Source organism: Melitaea cinxia, chromosome 5, assembly GCF_905220565.1.
Source record: "Melitaea cinxia chromosome 5, ilMelCinx1.1, whole genome shotgun sequence".
NCBI classification, from domain to species: Eukaryota; Metazoa; Arthropoda; class Insecta; order Lepidoptera; family Nymphalidae; genus Melitaea; species Melitaea cinxia.
The window spans coordinates 16,924,456-16,948,423 of NC_059398.1; the positions used below are offsets into that span (position 1 = coordinate 16,924,456).

Here is a 23,968-nt window from a genome sequence, read left to right on the forward strand (position 1 = left end):
TTAACGCCCTTTGTCTTGCTTACTCATTTATTTCCTACTTGATGCGCTATTTTAATTATTCACTGGATGCAAGAGATTGTTTTGGTTTGTTTTGTGTGACTAATGTACAGCGAAATTTGCATAATGTTTGCGTAGATTTTGCTTATGTTTAGTTACTAATTTGTTCGATCGATGTTGCGTAGGTTGTTTATGTTTCTTTATAGCTTTAATTATTTTTTAATCTCATTTTCTTTATTTTACGATTACGATTTCGATTGTTTACGAAGCAAAGCGATAAATCACTCGTATAATGTTATGTTCTTAATTATAGAAGTGTAAAGCTCAAAAAAGTTTGTAATGTATTATAATACTGGCTTTTATTATTAAGTTAATTAAAAATGAAAATAGTTAAAGTCATCGCAGCAATTGACATTTATTGACATTTTGTCACGACCAATTCTTTAAAAACTCAACCGCAACAATTTTATATTATTTGATGAATACCTGTGACAAGCGAATATAATATTGAAAAGAAAAAAAAAAAATGGAAAAATTGATGTCTGACGAAAACTGTCATTCAGTATCGAATATTCAAGGAAACCTTATCAACGAGCCCGACTTTCGTCGGCTGTACAGTCTCTCACTGTCCCAGATCAGAAAACACGCTGAATTCGGAGAATATAATTACAAACCATCGCCCTTTGTTTGTATTTAATATATTTTCTTGCAAAATGTCCTAGCTAACTAACTAGTAAACTTTTATAATAAATAAATAAATTTCCTTATAGAATATTCGCTGGATCCACGGATATAACGCAAAAGTAGGTGTAATCAATCTCAATAATCAGGGCTCTACCGTTGCCTTCTATGCAGCCGGTAATTGTGGCGTCCTGTACAACTGGACAAGTAACAGTATGATGATCCTTCAGGGACATGTAAGTTCATTAATGCATATTACTCTAATTCCGTTAATTGCTTACGATTTCCTGTCGTACGTCGAAAACGTTCGGTTTTTATATGTAAATTTATCGAATTGAAATGAGAACAACTCTCTACCTATTTAATACAAAACGTATCTTAAACGGAAATCGTTTAACATATAAAAAAAAACAACAATAAAATAAAATTGTTTTTAAAAAATCAGACCAAGTATAATGAATAAAGTTGAATTTTCGAAAATTAAGTATTGGACTTGGCTAAAAACTTCGTCACACTCACTTCAGCCTATCGCAGTCCACTGCTGGACATAGGCAAGAAGTTCACGCCAAAAAATGGTGTGAACTCATGTATGTTGTCCATAGTCACCACGCTGGGCAAGCGAGTTGGTGACCGCAGGGCTGGCTTTGTTACACCGAAGGCGCTGCTCTCGGCCGCTGCCGCTCGCCATCGTCGGCCTTGTATTTCAAAGCCAGCAGTTGGGTTATCCCACCATCGTTCGGCTTTTTAAGTTCCAGGGTGGTAGTGGAACTGTGTTATCCCTCTTACGACACCCACGGGAAGAGAGAGGGTGGCTATGTTTTTCAAGCTTCATTAAGCTTGAGCTATTGAGCGTCTGTTATTGTTTACGTAATTCCTACCTAATTCCTTTTCTAATTCTGTAGGTAATGATTTAATCTGTTCCATTTATGAGTTAGTTAACCAATAATATACTAGATTCATCATTGTTACCGCCAATTGTACAAAGCTAAGACTATGTTGTGAATATAAATATATTGTATTTGTCTTTGGTGTAAAATAAAGAATATTTAAAATATAAGCCAAACACATCCCTTACACGTACGTATGTAAATTGTACACATTCACAATATTCATATTTTCAAAATATTATAGGTATTATATATCTTCTTATATCTAGATATAGGTAGATATATCTTGCAAAAGAAACCCAATGTTTTACTCAAAAGAACAAAGAAGTATAGTGTGATAGGAATATCAATAATTTTGATATTCATTTGTCATGGATGATATAAATACCGTAAAGTCCTACTACTAGACAAAGTTAATGCATATAGGACTAAATTCTCGACATAGACAGGAGGCTGTATTTTAAATAAATAAATACTGTTTTCGATGTATTTAATTTTTTTTTATCATTAGAAAGTACAACAAAATAATTTAATGCTAATAATTGTGATAAGTATTTGATAACATTTCATTACTATCTCCCGAAAAAAGCTACGTAAATTATAACAACAACAAAGTCAATGACCGGGGAGCTGGTTGCAGCAGCGGTAAGATTTAACGCAATTAAAATTTTAAAAATTTCCTTTCCACGTTGTCATCCTGATCCCGGAGTTCGCTAAATAAGGAATAATTGAGCTTACAACATATCAGTTGTCCTTTGTTTTTTTTATTTAAAACCACAAGAATAATTTATTGAAAAAAGTATATTAATGCTTAACAAGCAGAAGCATAGACGTTTATACAATCATGTTATCATCCGTTATTCTAAAAATAATAAGCTTAATTTAGATAATTATTAATGTTATATACAATTTATTTTTATAAAATAAGATACTAAGTACTAACGTTTCCTTAACCATTCAATCGTATAATAAAATATAGAAAACACTTAAAACTTTACTTTTTGAAGATAGGTAATTATTGTTCATTTTTTTTATTCCATCATCAAAGATAACAATGTATAACATTTGGTATACTAGACACGTACAACACACGTGAATAAGCTTTTAAAATTAGTTGTATTGTATTTACAAATAAATTCTAAGACCAAATTAATTCATACATTTGTACATTCTTGTAATAAATCTCAACTATTTTTGGTTTGAGAAAAATGGGCAGAAGATTTTTTATAACTTAAACAAACAAAATGATAAAACGATCACACAACACAAACACAAACGCTGATACCATATGTATACCTAGTCCATATAAATATATTTTTACCAAGCGGGAGTCGAACATGAGTCCGATAATTATGCCCGTAATGTGACCACTGCACCCCAAAGTCGCCAATATATTATAACTAGCGACCCGCCCCGGCTTCGCACGGTTGCAAAAACCATCAGTTTTCCTCTACTATATTATGCATGTATTATAACAGTAAACCTTCCTCTGGAATCACTCTATTTACTAAAGAAAACCGCATCACAATCCGTTGCGTAGTTTTAAAGATCTAAGCATACAGACAGCGGGAAGTGACTTTGTTTTATACTGTGTAATAATACACCTATGTTAGAGTTTAATTGAGTAATTATTTATTAGTTTAATCTATAATTGTTCACTATCTGTCAGAAACACGTGGTAACGGCTTTATCGTCAGATAGCGCCGGCAAGTGGCTGGTTACCGCAGATTCAGGACCCGAAAACGTGATTATAATTTGGGATAGCAGCGATTACTTTCCTCAAAAGACAATCTTCAATCCTCACAGAAACGTGAAGTTGGCTAAATTATCTATGAGCGCTGATGCCAAATACCTTTTAACCCTTGGATACCATGAAAAAGCTAATATAAGCTGGTGGATTTGGTCATTTGGGCTCGATGTTCCTCACGGTAATTAGGCTTAATGTGCTTTAGTGCAAATATTTATAATTTCCGCTATGTATCTGCTGGGTAAATGCCTCTCCCCCTATTAAGTGGCAATGCACCCATGCCTCGGAGAGCACGTTAAGCTGTCAGTCCTACATGGAGAAAGAGGACTATATTGGGGTGTTACAGGCTGAATCTTGATTGTGATTAGGAATAACAGTCCTTATTCAATTCCGCGGGATTGAAACGTGGAATCGATCAATCTCACCCGGGATCTCGCGAGATCCCGCACTCTTAAAGATATATTATAAGATCTAATTGAAACTACATTTTTTTAGTTAATATATCATATTGTATGTAATAAAATTTTATTTTACATGTCGTATATAATGTAACAACCATAATTTTTAAAGCAACAAAATAAATCATAATCAAGTAGGTCAAAGTAATCTAAGTTTTGAGGCAAATCGGTTAAATTACCTGTCAACGCGAAATGCTTGCGACTAGCTAGGGTATGGTCTAATCTAATATGTATCTAGACTAGAGTTTGAGACATTTCACCGGCCCATAAAAAATAGTGCTCCTTACCTTTTACCAGACCCACTAGGATTCGACTATTCGATACACTGAATCCTTTTTTGAGGTCCATTTGGCCCGTACACTAAGTAATGTTATTAAAAGCTTTCTATTACATATGATTTATACAACATATAAGAGCTTTCCAGTACATATGAGTTTTCCAGCAAATAAGAGTTTACCAGTACATATACAAATTCGTTTTTCGTGTTGAAGGAAGCTCTTCTTCTAATTCTTCTTTTAACAGGAGATCAATACCTGTGCCAGTTGCAGATATTCCCGCTATGCATGGTGTATTTCGAAAACATCGCTATCATACCCCTAGTTGTCTCAAAGTACAATGACTCTTACAATTATATAAGATATATTTTTTATTTCTTGATGTATTTCTGGAAAGAATTAGCAATCATTTTTACAATTGCGTAATCTGCGGATCCGTGTTTTTTGAGGCGCGGGATCCCTTAGGTCAGTAAGTAGTGCGAGATCCCCCTGGATTGCAGGAATCCATAACTAATCGTGATCGCAGGTCGCAAATCCTATAGAATTCCTGATTTTTTTCTCGGTTCATAATTTCGACTGAGTGAGACAGTGTGTATATGTCACGACTCAAGATATAATATAGCTGACATACCAGAATAATATTGAGTAGCATAGAGTTGAGAGCCCACACTCCCAACTCGATAGCTTATATAATAAAAGTATGATTTGGACAGAAAATATTAGTTATAAAAACCGTACAGCAAAACGTTTATTAAATAACCTTTGTGTCAAAAGAATAATCTCACCTTTTCTTCGTCAGCATCCTTGGAAATAGATATTCCTCGTGGCGGAGTCGTTGATATGCAATTTAATCCTCATCGATCTGAACAGTTCTTATTGATGACGAAGCATAACATTTGGATTGGTGTTTCTGCTGTAAGCATGAGATTCAATATTTCTTAGCATGTAGTATAACTTACATCGTATAAAAATTAACAGTTACATAAAAGACGCAAGAACTTCACTAAATAGTCAGTATAATTACTTTTTCAAATGAAAATAACCAGCTTTAAAGCTATTGACTAGACGTTATTACAGCATTAGTTATTAGAACTGCTTATATGGCATAGTGCCATTTTAATTTGCCGCCTCATAAACGTAAATGCAGCGTATGCTCAGCCCCTCGTGCTCACCTTGCGCCCCATCACACAGTATGCCGCCATTGGCCATGGCCCTTTTGGCCTCTGGGTAAATACGCCTATGTGTGAATGCTTTGCCGTCTCTAAGAATAATAGAGGCAAATATAGGTAGCAAATAAGTACAAGAAAAAGAAAGAAAAAGTGTTTAATTCTGACTCCCACCCTCAGTGTATAATATGCACTAATATAGCCAGTTATAGTCTGTAGCAATTTCAAATTTTCTGCATTAACTCTGTACCAAGTAAAGGTTTATGCAGCAGTTGTTTATCGTTAGTATAATTATGTATTTTATATTTTAAACTGTCAATAAAACCAATGTGATTATTACACTTCCTTTTAAAAGAAAGTATTCGTTAATGAAAGAGGAGTATTAAAAGAAACTGACGACCATGAACTGAAGATAAGGCCTGTGGAGCACAAAAGTAATCCTGAAAACGGTCGGTTCAGTTGTTTCACGTTCGTCAAAGAAACGTCCCAAATACTTGTCGCTACCAGTCGGGGTTCTGTCCTCGTGTTTGGGTACACTATAGAATACAAAGAAAACACGGATGACACAAATTATGAGCACTTGAAGTTCATTAAGGTTTTAAAGGTTCAAGAAAGGAGGATTCATGTCATTAAAAATGTTGATGGGTAAGAATATTTTTTGTTTTATATGCATTTTATTCTCAGTGTTGCATTTCAAAAATCCACGAGGTGTTTTAATTTTTGCAGCAATATAAACATAACTTAAAATGTATTATAATTTAGGTCGGTATTTATATTTTTTGCCATTTTAGAGTAATCGTTACTGGGAACAGCATCGGAGAGATCCACTTCTACGACTGTCAGATGAAGCTGTTGTACTGGGTGCACGGTTTTACGGTGGACAGCGTCAAAGGGCTTAGTTTCAACATTTCACCGAGAAGTTATGAAATATTTGACCCAAAATGTTAGTTTTCAAAATTTGTCTATTATATTGAGGTTCTGGTAAATAGCTTACGGAAACGTTATTATTTGGTACAACAAGTCTTCTAAATGATTTTACACAAATGTAAATTTTATTAATATCGAACTTGATATTTTTGATTAAAATTGGACACATGAAGCTAGATTAATTGATTATTGTGATGGAAAATTCCTCCGTTAATGAATAAAAATGACCGGAAATAAAATAAAAATTCAAAAAGTCGGAAAACTTTTCCGAAACATACCCTATGATTTTTAATTTAGTCAGTCAAAATCCATCAATCGCTACCGAATCGCTCCAACAGTCCCCAAGTTCTACAGATATATGTTTATCTTAGGTTAAGTTAGTGGATGTGACCAATAGTAGACGCTTAGATTAATGTCCAGAAAAACCTTAATTAGCACCTTTTGTAAGAAAAGGCTATTAATATGATAAATATTTTAAATCAGGTAAGAAACTTTGTCCTTGTTGGGAGAAGGTAGTGACAGAAGTGGATTCAGAGCCGGGTCAGCCGCGACAGAAATTCCTAAAAAAAGAAATTCCATCTGACGCTACCACCGCGGGAAAACCTTTTCTCATACGAGATTTCATTTTATGTATGTCGAAAGAATAATTTTAATAGTCTTTTCACAATAATATGAATTACTGCAGGATCTAAATTCCGAAAGCCGAGTGTTGGATGTACTATTTTTTAACCGACTTCAAAAAAGGAGGAGGTTACTCAATTTGACCGTATATATATATATATATATATATATATATATATATATATATATATATATACCTATATATATATTTTTTAATGTATGTTCGGAGATAACTTCTTCGTTTATGAACCGATTTTGATAATTCTTTTTTTGTTGGAAAGGAGATATCCCTGGTGTGATACCATGGTAAGGAAACTAGGATCTGATGATGGGATCCCATAGAAATCGAGGGAAACTCGAAACTCGTTCTAGTAACAGCAATCAGAAATTCAACTTATTGCGAAGTTCTATAATATAAACCTAGATTTGATGTTTCTTTTTTAATTGCCATCTGACCTTTGACTATCTTTAAAAATAAATAAAAAATTGGGTTAGAGTAATCAGTCTGTATAGTTATCTATTGTTTTATACTTTAAGATAAGGCCCTGTCTTATTATAATGGACCGTGTACTTTGTTTAATGGCTTCTTTATTACGATATCTGTAGTCTAAATTTCTGAACTATCTACTTGTTTGTTTAAACTCAAGTCACAAAAATACTTTTTAATTAAATTCCGTAATCAATGTACCTATTCCAAAAAGTATAATTTAATTTTATACTAGCTGTGACCGCGACTTCGTCCGCGTGGAATTTAATAATTGTATTTGCTCGCAAACGAAAAAAACCGACTTCAATTACATCGACAAGTAATACAACGTAGATCGACGAAAAAATAGTCAAGTAACTACGCGTTATCAAAGATTACTCAAAAAGTAGTTATCAGATATCAGAAGTCGGTTTACAAAAAAAGTTATTGTTCAATTCGCAGAGTTATAAAATAAATAAACTTCTAAAATAAAATTAGCCTAAGTTATTCCTTATTACATCAGTTATCTGCCAGTAAAAGTCCCGTGAAAATCGGTGTAGCCGTTTAAAAAATTAGCCGTAACAAACAGACAGACAGACAGAAAAAAATTGTAAAAAATGTTGTTTTAGTATATGTACCGTGTATACTCGTATCCATATAAATTTGTTAAAAAGCGGTTATTTTAATGTTACAAACAGACTTCAATTTTTATTAAATTCTCGTGTCACAATGTTAGTTGCAACATTCCTCCGAAACGGCTGGACCGATTTTTATGAAATTTTGTGTGCATATCGGGTAGGTCTGAGAATCAGCCAACATCTATTTTTCATACCTCTCAGTTAAAGGGGGGGGGGCCCAGCCATCAGCCAATCAGCCAATATATAATTTTCATACCCCTAAGCTATAGGGGGGAGATTAATGGGTTTAATAACATATATGGAAAAACAACGTTTCCCGGGGTCATCTAGTATATATATATATATATATATATATATATACAGTACAACAGTTATAACTAACTATAACCCTGGAGTAGTAGTTTCTTAAAAATAAAGGATCAGACTAAATTTATCTTAGACATTAATTCAGTGAATTTAAGTTAAATTTTAAATACGAATTGATTATGTATGCACATACGTAAACAGCTGCTATTTAGGAATATTATAATTCCTATGTATAACTATGTATGTATGTATACTATATACATAACTATGTATGTATGTGTACTATTTAGGTAAATTTTAAGAATTTTAAAACGAATCGTTTACTTTGAACAGGTACGAATAATCAAGGAGTAGGCTTTGTGGATTTCGTAACGGAGAAATTAGTTACAATAATAGATAACAAGATATCGCATGCCTTGTCAATAACGGTGCACCCTGAAAAGTGAGGAACTATCAGTTTAACTTTGACCATATTTTATATTTAATATTATCCGATAATTTTATGGTTAACCGGTGTCTGCATGGTTGTTAGTCCTTGTGAGTCTCCCCTCCGTGCCTCGGAGAGCACGTTAAGCCTTCGGTCCCGGGTGTTATCATGTACACCTGATAGCGATCGTTACTCATAGTAGGGATTATATCCACCAACCTGCAGTTGAGCAGCGTGGTGGACTAAGCTCCGATCCTTCTCTTACATGGAAGACTATGTCCAGCAGTGATAATTATGTTACAGGCTAAAGCAATTTCAAGGTTTAAAAATAACCTGCTGTGTGGCTACGGCACTAAAAAATTTAGCCACCCCCTCTCTTCCCGTGGGTGTCGTATGAGGCGACTAAGGGATAACACAGTTCCGCTACCACCTTGGAACTTAAAAAGCCGACCGGTGGCGGGATAACCATCCAACTGCTGGCTTTGAAATACACAGGCCGAAGACGGGCAGCAGCGTCTTCGGTGCGACAAAGCCAGTACTGCGGTCACCAACCCGCCTGCCCAGCGTGGTGACTATGGGCAAAACACATGAGTTCACGTTATTTTTGGCGTAAACTTGTGGAGGCCTATGTCCAGCAGTGGACTGTATAGGCTGTATGATGAAAAATAACCTAATCTTTCAACTTAGATACATAGGCGGGTATTAGTTACATACGTTTTCTTAAGCTGTATATTGGTTGGTATAGTTATAAACAATTAAAGAAGTAACAAATATGAGCTTCTTTTTACTCAAAATATCACTAAAACCAGCAGACACTAGGGTACATATTGCTTAAGGGTATAAAACGACAAAAAATGCTATTAACATTTTTAATGATTTTATTTTGTGCAGATCATATATTTGTATCGGCTACACTGATGGCATCATCGAGCTGTTTAACTATGTACAGCACAAGCTGTTCGTGAGGATTGATTTAAGAGAACACTACAAAATAGTTATTCCGCCCAGAGACGACTCCATAAAAGAAAACATTGAGATAACAAGGCCACAAATAAGTGTTACGTGCTTAAAATATTCTCCGTCAGGTTTCATTATTTTTATTATTACAGTAGCGAAAGAAATAATTTAACTGAGCAGGTAATTTCCTGCTGAAAATATGAAGCAACCCGACTGGGGTAGTACCTCGACCTTATAGAAGTGATGTGTTCCTGTTGGTGAGTAAGGTAGGGTTAGCAACGTGTTTGCGATGCTTATGGTGTTGCAGACGTCATAAAAATACGTTATTGCTTACCATCAGGTGAGCTATAAGCTTGTTTGCCAACTTAGTTAAATAAAAAATAATAATTAAAATAAAATGCAGGATATAAAAATTAATAGTAAAGAAATCAAAATTTGAACATTATTCATCTAGTCGTTATATAGATTTCCCACAGTAATGTTCGTATATATCCTACTTTACCATTTCCCAAACAATTGGCTGTAAGGTAATATTTTCAATACTTTCGATTCCCTAATGCTAGAATAAAAAAATTATGTGAGCCGTCAAGTGGCGGCTGGCAAAAAATTTTAATTCAAAAATTTCTTTAAAATCGCGTCAACTCAATTATTGTATAGTACCTATAGTATAGTACATATATTCCATCATATAGCTTGGCGATGCGTCGCCACCCCTGTATCGCTACGCCAACGATCAGGCTTACCCTCGCCTTGTCGAAAATGCCAATGTTTCACATTGGATGTTTCACATCACAAAGAATTGGTAAAGACAGATGCGATATTATTTGTATATCCATCGCAAAAGTATAAGAAACAAACAGGCGTGATAGAGAAACTTTAATCTATGGAATATCTATTATTGATGGAGACTTATGTAGTATGTTACGATGATACTAGATGACAGATAACTTAATGTTTGCATCTGAATTTTCTTTTAAGTTTGTATTTCCATCGTCTCGAAGAACATGTAAGATATAATGTCCATCAGTATATCAGACATTATGATTGACTTAATAATTCATTCCATAGGCTTTCACTTAGCGTGTGGCTTGGATACGGGCGAGCTCATCTTTCTCCATCCCACGATACTGAATATTCTAACTCAAACACCGCACAAGGACACCAACCATGCTATATGCCATATAGAATTTAGCTGTGATTCTTTAACATTGGCCATTGCTGTGAGGGACTTTATTTTAAAAATGAATAACCGTATTTTTAACCGCATTCAAAAAAAGAAGAAAGATCTTAATTCGATTGTACCTTTTTATGAATTTTGAGTTGTCTTCAACAATATTTATTTAATATACTTCGAATACGTTGATTATATTCTCTTTTAGTAGAGTTTGTTCACAAAGCATGTGGTGTAAACCTGTAACTGATTGTGCAATTAGCGCAAATAAATTCAATATTATACTGTAGATGTAACATTGTAACAATATCGTTGGTGTACCAAATAAATAAATAATTAAAATGAACGGAAAAAACGACTATAATTTACAAAGACAAGCTTGATTCAATACCTACACATTATTTTTATTAGGGATACCTAACTCAAAAACTACTCGTCAGATCACGAACAAATTTAAATAGGACCACATGAGAAGCACTATCTTTCGAATACAAAATGATCATCAAAATCGGTTCACCCAGTCAAAAGCTATGAGGTGACAAACATAAAAAATTAAAATGGAATCATATAGAAAAGATAAATAAATTAATATAATTGTATCATGAAGTTTGAAGATGAAGGGCATTTTAATCTTTAAATTGGACTGATAAGAATATTTGTAATTGATTATATTTTTAGGATAAGGGCAGAACCGTTTGTGTCTACAAATACGATTGTACGATTTTTACGTGGAATTTTATCGGAAAACATAGAGCACACTATAAAGATATTACAGCAGTATTTTTCTTGCCAACGAAGAATGATAATGGGGAATACAAGCTTTTGTCTCTCGGCGCTGATAGAATTATGGTGGAATACGACATTGGGGAGAGTTCTGATGATTATTTGGAAATTCTAAGTTTAGATAGAATCGAACAAAGTGCTGTACCACTGTGTGGAATCCCTTGGCCAAATTCTCCGGATGTCGACCCAGAATTACAAAGAACTGATTTGCCGATGATTCTTATTGCTAATGACGAAGTTAGTTAAATGACTTTTTTCTGTTTTCAAATACCGAATAAATTAGAAGTTTACAAATGTTAATTTGAATGAAATAAAAACTATTATAGCGATGACAACTTTTAAACTTTCGCGTTGCATTATTATGTTTTAATGTTCATACGGTGATTAACGCGAACAAAATTTTTTAAGGTAAAATATATTACCTTGAGGCCTGACGTTTCGGCCAGGTTACACCAGCCGTGGTCGCAGGCAGACTGATCCAGCGATGTCACGACTCCGCTATCAGGGTAGATGTTTCTTCATCCACCCTCAACTCGTGATTATTGTTAGTTGTACCGCGACACACAACACTTATTATGTCCCTATTCTGTAAGACTTACATACACATGTAATGTACACATGCGACCACGGCTGGTGTAACCTATATATTTTACCTTAAAAAATTTTGTTCGCGTTAATCCCCGTATGAACATTAAAATATATTATAGCGATGTATTGTAGGTATTCTACTGTAGTCTTTTATTTATTTATCACATTACCTAAAGATCTCAAAATGAACTTCAAAAAAGTTTATCGATTTAACCATTATAATTCAGGACCAAAAATAACGATAATTATTGTCACATAAACACATCATCACACAATATTTTTTTTAATTATAATTTTGATTTTATGTAAGTTTTTATCAAATTCCAGTTCAAATACAAAATAATCAACTACGCAACTACTATGACGTTATCAACGATATTGGGTCCTCGGTACGAGCATCCCGTGTGTCGCATGCAATTGATAAGAAGTACGAAAGACGGCGTTCAGACTCAGTACCTATTGTTTGCGACGAAAGATGTGATAGGGTTGCAGAAAATGCCTATTGACGGGAACCCTTGGAAGCATGTTGCTTTACTTGGACATCCAATACAGGTCTGTATGTTCAGATTTCTTTGACCAAAAGTCAATTTAGTTTTAGGCTTTTGAACTGAACTAAACCTAAATAGCTCATTAGCGTGGCTCTACTAAAGAGAGCCTGCTCTACATATTGTAGAAGTGTTAGAGCTTAATCGATCACGCTGCTAGGCTGTGGGTGTGCGAATATACCGAAGGAGTTCACTTTTCTTTTTTAAACGATCACTGTCAGGTGTATGTGAAAATAGCTGCAATCGATTATTTTATATGCTATCTAAAACATGATGGGGAGACCCACAAATGTAATGTAAGTATGTATATAATGTACCTATATTATACCAAAAAACTATCTACTATATTGTGTTCATACATAAATATCTCTTCCGAGCGGAAATTGAATGCATGACTACACAAATTGGGTCTTAATGTGAAAGAAAGAAAGAAAGAAAGAAAAGTTCTTTATTGGCCATTATCATTTAAAATATTAATATTACAATTAAGTTAGAAGGCCAACCAGGTCTCTGCCTCAGCATTGCTTAGCAGCAAATTGTTACTGCTAAGGCGCTGCTCTTCCGTCAGAGCCTGCATCGGCGACTTCAGACGCCAAACGCCACAAGAACATAATGTGCTTAATAAAAAGAGAATATAAAATAAAAATCAACGAAAGATAGACACGTAAAAAAAAAAAAAAAAAAAACTTAATAATGAGAAAAAAAATAACAGAAGTAACAATAAAAATATTCCAGAAAAAAAGAAAAGAAATATATAATAATATAACAGTCATACAGCCTGACTAGACTCACACAAAAGATGCTCACTCATATTTAACAGTCAAAGTCAATGTCAATAATATACTTATAGTAAATAATTAAAGAGATATATATGTAATACATAAAATAAATAATAACATTAAATCAATAAAATAAATAAATAAATAAATACATAAATAAGAAAACGTATACGGAGTGCAAGCTTCTGTCAAGGCTGTCACCAAAAACGCACACGTCCAGAGCGACAACCCGCTAACGCGAGAAAATGTCACGTCACTGTCATCAAATAAGAGTTACGACGACATATTTTGTACAAAAAATTGTTGTATTTTTGCAACGTGGTCGTGACGTGGACAATAGAATTATATGTCATGACGTGGCAGTGGTTATAGAGCGTAGTAGGGACCAGTCAAGGAGTGCAAACCCCCCGGAAACCGAGACAAAGTCCGCCCCGGCAAGTCGCGTAGACCCGTAGGTAAGTTAGGTTTTTTGCCAAGTTAATAACTGTATCTTTATAAGACGTTTAAATGTGACTCTGGATTTTAGATCGCGCATTGGGGGCGGTAAATCGTTCCAGCACCGGGAGGCCGCAAACCTGAACGATCCACGAATGTGGTTTGATCCTTTATGTTTATGAAATTATAAACCGAATGAAAAGTGTATTTTACAGATAATTGACATGTGCTTTCGCGAAGATAATGGTACATTATTTACTATAGGAGCAAAAGACAGTTGTATGTACCAATGGGCCGCCAACTACAGGTAACTAAGAACTAACAGGGAAGCCTGGAACGTAGGAAATTCATTTTGGATTATAGTAGAACCTTCTATGTAATAGCGTTGGATAGTCAGTCATAGTAAAAAAAAATCCAAAAAGTTTTATACTCAGAATCGGGTAATAATAGATCATATTGTTAATGATATAGAGATTTAGATATTTGACCCTTTGACCAATGGGTAATGAACCTATGAAGTTTTTTAGGGTTCCGTACCTCACAGGGAAAAAACTAAACCCTTATAAGATTACTTTGTTGTCCGTCTGTCTGTCAAGACCCCTTTTCTCAGGAACGCGTTGAGGTATCAAGCTGAAATTCATATCAAATACCAGACCAGGTCTATTCTCAGATAAAGGGAAAATTGAGAAAAGCATAAATTTTTATTTACATCATATAATAAAAATATTTTTAATAATTATGTTCTTAATTAATTTTTGATCTTGGCCGGTTTTTCTTTTCATTGTATCTCATAACAAAGAGAATTCCTTTTGTCGTGCCCTCCCTTGTTAAGCGTCATTAGACACTTTTTTTCAAAGTAGGTAATTATTTTAAAGTCGTATGATATGACGAAAGTCGTATGAAAGCTGTGTGGTTACGGCATTAAAGAATATAGCCACCCCCTCTCTTCCCGTGGGTGTCGTAAGAGGTGACTAAGGGATAACACAGTTCCACTACCACCTTCGAACTTAAAAAGCCGACCGATGGCGGGATAACCGTCCAACCGCTGACTTTGAAATACACAGGCCGAAGACGGGCAGCAGCGTCTTCGGTGCGACAAAGCCAGCCCTGCGTCACCAACCCACCTTCCCAGCGTGGTGACTGGTGACTATGGCCAACACACATGAGTTGACGCCATTTTTGCGCGAACTTGTGGAGACCTATGTCCAGCAGTGGATTGCTATAGGCTGAAGTGAGTGAGTGATGATAAAACGATGTCTTTACTAGGTAAGGTATATTAGCTAGCTTTACAATTTTTCTGATATTTCTTTCGAAAGAAAAAAATATGAATAATTAATTACTAATAGAGGCTTAGGTCTGAATCGTGATCGTGACAGAATCTGTTCTACAGCTCAAAAGTATTTTAATGCATATAAAATTGTTGGTGTTCTAATCAGTGTTTGATAAGTCCCTATTTATGAATATCCTGCAAATTATGAATGAGACATTCCCTATCGATAACATGTCTGTATATAGGACACATTAAGTAGGTACCTACATTTGTCAACCCATACACTTAGTACTTATAGGCAAGTAATGGTTGACTGATTCATTTAAACGAACCTTTCAGATATGTACGATTTTATTTTTGTGTTACCCACACATTAGGGATTCTAAAAATTTTTTTGAATATCATATCATTTCGCAGAATTTCGCTTTGGCGGGTACATCGTTCCATAGCTTAATTGGTTAGAGTGCCGACACGGTCAGTCGGAGACGCGAGTTCGAATCCCGATGGAGCGGTCAATTTTTGATATGATATTCAAAAAAAAAAACCTTTCAGATTTAAAAACTTAATGTTTCAAGGATTATGTGTTCTTGTGATAAAAATGTTTAATAAAAAGCAAATTAACAAGCGTTTACATTATTTAAGTATTAATTTTTTTTTCGGATTTCTCTAAAATAAACATTATATTATGAAATAACAAATTAATAATTCGTCATATGCAGTATCGGCCACTGTTATTAAATAAATGATGATGAATAAATCATCTTGCTCTTCATAGTTTTTCATATAATGCCAACGTCATCTAATATTAAAGCAGAGTAGATGAATGATTGTAAAAATGCTGAAGACCAACTCTTTAATTTATGATCAGATCAGTGGAAACCTCAACGAAACGAGGAGGAGGTGATTTAGACCCATACTACTGTCTGATCGAGGAAGGCCGCCCTGGCTGGCTGTTCCGCGAGATCAGGGACCTGTTCTACTACATTCAGATTCTATGTCAGGGCACATTCTCGCCTGCCATGAGACGTGTGAAAGACTACATACCGATCGAGTCTTTGCCTGATTTGATGCGGGCTTTGGGATACTTTCCTTCGGAGTATGAGGTTTGATTTTTTAATCGCTTTAAGTCAAAACAATATTAATTAATAATTTGTATAGTGACTGCTCGAATTCTGTGTTTTAAAAGTAATTGTCATAATGAATCCTTTTAAATTATCTTGCTATTGTTTTCTTTTATTAATACTTTATTGCACAATACATTAAAGAATTGTACAAAAGGAGCATTCTCTACCAGCCAACCTTAGGACGTACAGAGCAAGAGAGAGAGGAAGCTATTCGAATAAATTTGCAAACAAATAACTATAATAAAGAAAAGGATATGCGAATTTGAAGAAAAACGACTTCAACGTCCAGAATAAGTTTGGAGTTGGAGAATAAAATTTATTGAATCGTAAAATAATCGCTCCAAGCGAGTGACAATGAGGAGTCACTGAAAATCAGCGTTTGCCTCACCATTGTTTGTAATGGTGTGGCAAATGCTGAGTGGCTGCCTGTATTGTTCGTACTATCTGAAAAACCGTATTTGTATTGTTTTGATCTTTTTATTGTGAACAATAAAATATTTTTCTTTCTAAAATATTGTCGATGTAGCATATCAATTTTCTGTTAGCAATACTAAAACAACCTACTAATTATAAACAAAAAATTTGGTGGTATATCGTTTAGATATTTCGCAGGTGGAAAACATAATAGTTGAAGCAAAATACAAAGTGTATAACCGAGTGCCGTGCACTGAAATAGACTTTGAAGAATTCGTCAAGCTGTATCTGAACCATCGACCAGCTTTTGGAGATAATTTCAAAAAGATCAGAAACGCTTTCCGCCACTTTGCTATAATGGACGAGACTCATCTCAGTATAAATCGGGAAGACTTTATTGACATACTCAGTAATAATGGTAAACCTAGAAATCTCTGTAGACCTTCCTTATTTTTAAAACACCTAGGTATCATTTAAAGATTTGAAATAAATAATTTACCTAAAATATTCTTTTCGATCATTGAACACTAGAATAAAATAAGAAGTTACTGATCGACTACAAACCCATTGTAACCCTATTATGGACACACTTATGGTGTTCATGTCTATTTTTTTATCCGAAAAAGGAGGAGATTACTCAATTCGACCGTATATATATATTTTTTATGTATGTTCGGGAATAACTTCGTCGTTTATGAACCGATTTTGATAATTCTTTTTTTGTTGGAAAGGAGATATCCTAAGGGTGGTACCATGATAAGGAAACCGGGATCTGATGATGGAACCCCAGAGAAATTGAGGGTAACCCTCGAAAATCGTAGTGACGACTAGTGCATCTGTTAATTTTTTTCGTCTACTTACGTTGTATTACTTTGTTGATGTAATTGAAGTCGTTTTTTTTTATTTGGATCATAGTATTTTTTTTAAATCTAAAGTGGAAATAGTATTCGCTAATTTTTCTTATTTAACTTTAATATCAGGTGAATGCTTTCCTCGGGAACTATCTTGGTACTTACTTTCGATCTTAAATGGTCACACCTTTGAAGATCGAGCCGTGATGCAAGAAAACGACTTCTCATTTTTACCAGAGGTATTATTAATTTAAAGTCTGTTTTCTAGGACAGATAAATGATTTGTGAAAAATGTGTACTTTAAACTAATAATTTGTTGAAGTAGGCATAGCACCAAATATATTGCTTAAAATCTGGAGCAACCCGATCGAGAAACTACCTTAACCTTACAGAAAATCAGGTAGGTAGGTACTGCTCTCAAGTGCTGTGTTTCTGTGGTGAGTAGGTAGTGTTGCAGGCGTCTATCGGCTACGGTAACTTACCATCATGTGGGACGTACGCTTGTTTGCCGACCTAGTCGTATAGAGAAGAAAAAAAAAACCAGGACTGATGCTTTGAATTTCAATCCAATTTTTTCAATTATTTCAGTGTTTGAAAGCGAGTTGAAGAAAGTTTGATATAAGAAATATATAAGAATAGTTTGATGATATAAGAATAGTTGATATTTATATCAGACTATAAAACAGAACTTTTATCTGAATGTTACATATGTCGGGATAATATTAACATATTCTTATTATTATAGGGGGTAACACAAATTAACGTTACAGGTTTTAACCTTCGAAGAATTGGCGACTAATATAATGGGCTTACATGATCTAGAAACCTACGCTGATGTCTATTCCGTCAAAGACTCAATAGGTTCGCAGCAGACCGTAACGTCAGAGTCCGAAGATGTAGTTAACACGAGTTTTATTTAAAATATAAATTGTAAAAAATTTATTTTTTGTTTAATTAAATAAATAATTGGAGTTTACTCCTTAGAAAAATATATAAGGAAAACGTGAGTTTCCATTAGGGATGTCTTACACATTTAGTTTTAAGGTTGTCTTGCCGATGACATTGGAGAAAAACGTTGTGAGGAACCAAAAATGGTTTTTTAGCATACTGTCGTCGGTCAGTTTGGTTTACTCGCGACTATGAGGCATACGCCGAGTTGCACGAAAAGAAATTAAAGTTTAAGTAGTGATTAAACTAATTTAATCGCAAGAATTGTATGAAATTCTTGTGATTAAATTAGTTTAATCTCTACTTAAATTTTAATTTTGTTTCGTGCAACTCGGCGTTAAAGTAGTAGCGAAACATTTAAAACTAGCAATAAGACAATTATATCTATATCGTAATAGCCAAAGAGCCCACCACGAACTGACCTTCGTTATTTTATAAAAGCTGGAAGTTTTCCTGTGCATGTCCCCTATACAGGAAAGACCGACCAGCGACTATAGAGTTTGGGTTGCGCTTACTTAGGTAGGTAATAGGTAGTCGCTTCAGCCTATAATATCCCACTACTGGGCATAGGCCTCTTTCCCCATGTAGGAGAAGGATCAGAGCTTAATCCACCACGCTGCTCCAATGTGGGTTGGCGGATATATTCCCTACTACGAGTAACGATCGCTATCAGGTGTACATGACAACCGGGACCAACGGCTTAAACGTGCTCTTCGAGGCACGGTGGGGAGACCCATAAGGACTGTACAAACACCCAGACCACGGCAAATACCTGTATGGCCAATACAAATGTTTGTCATGTGTGGGGATCGAACCCGCAACCGCCAACGCAACAGGTACATTCCATGGCTGTAACCGTTGCGCCAACGCGGCGTCATAGGTAGGTAGTAAAGGTGTATAAAATAGTACCTTAAATTCGTTAAAGTATAAAGCTCAATTTTTTATATTTTCTTCGGTTTAACTTTAGAAATCTCGCCATCCATTGCCGGACACTAATGACAGTTGCTACTCACTGCCGGACACCCCTAAACTTTAATAAATTATTTATTACTAGCGACCCACTCCGGCTTCGCACGGGTATAAAATATAATTATAGCCTATGTCATTCACTGAAAAAATGATTAAAATCGATCCAGTAGTTTTGATTTATTCATTACTGATCATGGCCGTGGCCCGTGGCCCGCACGCGTTAACTTTAGAGTAAAAGCCGGCCGGAACCGCCGCAAACGCTACGTACCGCAATTTTTAAATCTGTAATATCTTCGAAAATAATCATTTAAATCATATGCTGTAAAGGGCCATATAGATCTATATTAAATCAACAATGTATTTAAGGTATTTATTAAGATAAGGATTAATGCTGTATTGGTTAAAATCGCTTTGAAAACTACCCATTATTTGTCGTAAAAAGTAAATGACAAAAAAATGTTATTGTGGGATATTCATAAGAGATAGACATATACCATAGCGGAGTTTTCTGTAGACTTTTTCAATGTGTACAATATTTAGTACAATATTTTGATAACTCTCGTAGGGTTCAGGCTGCATTTGTAATGTAAGCGGAAAAAATGTAATTATTTACGACATCACATTAGAAACCTCAAAAATAACAGTATTTCTCCACTATTTAATGAATGTTATTATACATATAAACCTTCCTCTTTAATCACTCTATCTATTAAAAAAACCGCATCAAAATCCGTTGCGCAGTTTTAAAGATTTAAGCATACATAGGGACATAGGGAAATAGGGACAGAGAAAGCGACTGTTTTATACTATGTAGTGATTTTATTTATTTATTTATTTTTTATTAAATTATAATTATACTTTCGTTATAAAATAAAAGCTAAATATTATATATGTTAATTGGGGCTCTATAAAAAATGTTACCTCAATAGCCGGACAGTTTTAATGGTTCCTAATCTTGCAAACACATTATAATCGGCTACAACAGATTTTAATTTATATCTGTTGTAAATAATTATTTACGTAACTTAGTTACCTTACATAATCTTTGCCTTCCACTGGTTATCATATAAAATACTAGCTGTGCCCGCGGCTTCGCCCGCGTTGATATCAGTGTGTCACAAAGTTTTCCAACAACACAGCAAACTTCCAGTGAAACTATTATCAAAATCGGCTTAGCCGTTCCGTAAACCTTTATCTTGAAGCCCTCTCTCCATTGGTGAAACTGCATGAAAATCCGTTCAATAGATTTCGAGGGAATCGATCACATACACTTTTGGGGACTTTGTTTTATAATACACTAACTGTTACCCGCGACTATGCTCGTATGGTTATGAAAATATGCATTACTATTAAGATGTTTAACGCAATTATTTTTTTATTTCAGTCACTTGAAATGCTTATCACACTGGGTGACTTTTTAAAAGCCACAATTTAGTAAAATTTAATAGTTATATTTATAAAACCTCTCTACACACCACATTTTTAGTTTTATTTTCAGGCTGCAGTATAAAAAACTTATCAGGCGAAACTTATCAGGCTGTTGTAAATGTTTCATACAAACTATCAACCCCAATTAAACCCCCTTAGCGGTGGAATATCGCAAAATCCGTTCTTAGCGGACGTCTACTAACTATAATCTACCTCCCTGCCAAATTTAATCTTTGTCCATCCTGGACGGATGGGACTATCCACCGATTTTTGAGTTCTCGTGATGAGTGAGTCAGTGACCTTTCTTTTTTATATATATACATTGCTATGTATTTATATAAAAAAGATTTAGACAACTCCTCACCATCTATAGAGCATACATTTTAAATTTCAAGTTTCTTACTTCAAAAACATAGGACTTTCATACAAACTTGCAACCCCCGTTTTACCCCCTTAGGGGTCGAGTTTCGAAAAATCCGTTCTTGGTGGATGTTTAACCCTTTGTAGACTCGTGTGACATTTCTGTAACAAACCTAAATAATCTTGCTAAAATATATAATAAACATTTTAGTTCATTCAAATCAATGTCTCTGTATTGTAACATACCACACCGAACTCTTTAGTATCAAATACAAATCATAGATGGCGTAATTTGTTGATTTTAGTTAGTTTGAATTTCGTGCGTTGATGAAAGTGACAAGTTTAAACTCGATGAAAGTTTAAATTTTATGTAAAAATACTAAAAGTGTATAAAATTGTATTGTTTTCATCGAAACCTGTAGGTAAGTGAATGATTTGGTTCATATATTGTTACAAAAGTATATTTTTGCTTTTTTATGTAAAAAAAGTAACTTTTATGTTTGTAACATTTCTGTTACATTGAGTGACGATGGAAATATTAATTGTAACTAAAGTATGTGGATACTGATGTAAAATTATCTCGTATTATTTCAGAATGGGGTCGCACTCACTGCGGGATAGTGAAATATGTGACTTATTGCACCAGTATGACAGCGAAGACGGGTTAGAGGGCGATGATGACAGCGTAATTGATCCAGATTTCCAGCCGTTATCAGAAGATTTAGAACTTTTTTCTGATTGTGAAGAAAATACTGGAGTTGATATAGATGCAATTATTGAAGAATCTGAACGTAGTGAGACTATTGCTGGCTCCTCGTCTGCAGATCCTGGACAGCAAGATAGCCAATCAAATAAAGCTTCGACTAATCAAAAGCGACAAAAGCGGCAATTACAATGGAAAAAAAAGAACCTAGTTCTAAGCGACCAACAGTTGCAATTTACGGGTAATACTACTTTACCGCCTAATTTACTTGAGCTTGATACACCAATTCAATTCTTTTTCTATTTATTTCCCAAAGAATTGATAAGTTTTATTACTGAACAAACTAATCTCTACATTATACAAAAAAATCCTAATCAATCCTTTCAAATAACTGATACCGATATCCAGCAGTTCATTGGTGCAACTTATATGATGTCATTGATACAGTTGCCAAGGGTAACCAGTCACTGGAACACATCTATTGGTACACCCATGATTCAAGAAATAATGCCAAAGCAAAAGTTTGAAAAAATTAGACAGTATATTCATTTCAATGACAATTCTAATTTACCCTCACGTAATGCAACTAATGGTGACAGGCTTTTCAAAATTAGACCTATCATAGAAAATTTGAATAGGACTTTTAGTGGAGTTCCATTGGAGAGGTACCTTTGTGTGGACGAACAGATTTGCTCCACTAAGGCAAGAAGCAATTTGAAAAGATATAATCCCAAAAAACCACACAAATGGGGTTATAAGATTTTTGTACTAAGTGGGGTCTCAGGTTTCGCCTATAAAATTGAACTTGAAACAGGAGCTGAAAATATTGTGCTCCCCGCAGAACCAGATTTAGGACCATCTTCAAACGTTGTAGTCAGAATGGCGCGGGTCATACCAAGACATCAGAATTATCAACTTTATTTTGATAATTACTTTACTTCCTTGGCATTACTGGAGTACTTAGGTAAAGAGGGTATACTGAGTCTTGGGACAGTAAGACGCAATCGTATTCCAGATTGCAAACTACCCGCTGACAAGGAAGTGATGAAAAAGGAACGCGGATTTTCCGTTGAATATGTGACGAATATGGGCGGCATTGATGTGTCGAACGTTATATGGAAAGACAACAAAGTTGTAACGCTCGTATCATCTTTTGCCGGTGAATTGCCGAAGGCCCAAGTCAGACGTTACGATAAGGCCAATAAGAAGTATATCAATATTGATCGCCCTCATATCGTCGGAGAATATAATCGCCATATGGGAGGTGTAGATTTGATTGACAGTATTATGGGAAGGTATAAAATTTTGACACGAAGTAAAAGATGGCAGGTTCGGATGTTCTACCACTTTTTAGACCTGACTATGGCTAATTCTTGGCTTTTATATCGAAGAGTAAGGCAGGCAAAAAACTGCAGTGACAAACAAATGTCTTCAGCAGATTTTCGACTTGACATCGGTGAGACTTTATGCAAGCTTGGCTTGAAACCTAATGTCAGACATCGAAGATCAATTGAATGTGAAATTCAAGCCAAAAAACACAAGGGGCCGGCGCAACATGTCCCCCCAATGGCAGTAAGGCAGGATCAAATTGGCCACTGGCCGATTTGGGTAGAAAAAAGGGTTCGGTGCAAGTTTCCCAAGTGTACTGGTGTATCACAAACAATTTGCGAAAAATGCGGAGTAGTGTTATGTTACAACAAACAAAATAATTGTTTTAGATCCTTCCATACTAAATAAGTACATTTTCCTTTAGTTTAACTCAATGTTACAGTAATGTTACACTCCCTAAAATGACAAATAAATAAGTAATAATAAATATTTTTTAATTTCTGAGAAATACGTGTTTTTTTATTTGTTTAAAGCTGTCATATTTCAAAGTATTTTTTAATTTTTTGATCTTGGGCTACAAAGGGTTAAGTCCTATAAGGAGCCTATCTGCCAAATTTCAAGTTTGTAGGTGTTATAGTTTCGGAGGTTTCGTGATGAGTGAGTCTACCTACCATCCCCCGTTTTAACTCCAAAAGAGAGTTGATTTCTAAAGATACAT

The 23,968-nt window shown here is 34.8% G+C and overlaps 2 protein-coding genes and 1 long non-coding RNA gene across 3 annotated transcripts; all 3 read left to right on the forward strand.

Annotated features, from left to right (window-relative positions):
* The first annotated feature begins 504 nt into the window (after positions 1-504).
* LOC123653747 (cilia- and flagella-associated protein 251-like) lies at positions 505-18,455 on the forward strand. Its single transcript, XM_045589733.1, has 17 exons — positions 505-682; positions 768-914; positions 3,235-3,493; positions 4,845-4,960; positions 5,567-5,856; positions 6,003-6,154; positions 6,622-6,768; positions 8,503-8,611; positions 9,488-9,681; positions 10,622-10,773; positions 11,403-11,744; positions 12,423-12,647; positions 14,070-14,161; positions 15,993-16,227; positions 16,861-17,080; positions 17,643-17,752; positions 18,284-18,455. Exons 1-17 carry the CDS (start codon positions 524-526, stop codon positions 18,431-18,433), a joined length of 3,099 nt encoding a protein of 1,032 aa, XP_045445689.1. The 5' UTR covers positions 505-523; the 3' UTR covers positions 18,434-18,455.
* LOC123653753 lies at positions 13,336-14,010 on the forward strand. The gene is made up of 2 exons (XR_006743154.1): positions 13,336-13,874; positions 13,946-14,010. It is a non-coding gene; the product is annotated as an uncharacterized LOC123653753 (long non-coding RNA).
* A 3,358-nt stretch (positions 18,456-21,813) lies between the features above and the next one.
* On the forward strand, positions 21,814-23,658 carry LOC123653891 (piggyBac transposable element-derived protein 2-like). The gene has a single exon (XM_045589869.1). It carries the CDS (start codon positions 21,814-21,816, stop codon positions 23,656-23,658), a length of 1,845 nt encoding a protein of 614 aa, XP_045445825.1.
* The last annotated feature ends 310 nt before the right edge of the window (positions 23,659-23,968 follow it).

Bases quoted from the DNA above. Each gene is read 5' to 3' on its own strand.
- LOC123653747 (XM_045589733.1), top strand. From the start codon at position 524: ATGGAAAAATTGATGTCTGACGAAAACTGTCATTCAGTATCGAATATT. The intron at 9,682-10,621 runs GTTTCATTATTT...TTCATTCCATAG, and splicing joins CTTAAAATATTCTCCGTCAG to GCTTTCACTTAGCGTGTGGC. The intron at 12,648-14,069 runs GTCTGTATGTTC...TGTATTTTACAG, and splicing joins TACTTGGACATCCAATACAG to ATAATTGACATGTGCTTTCG.
- LOC123653891 (XM_045589869.1), top strand. From the start codon at position 21,814: ATGGGGTCGCACTCACTGCGGGATAGTGAAATATGTGACTTATTGCAC.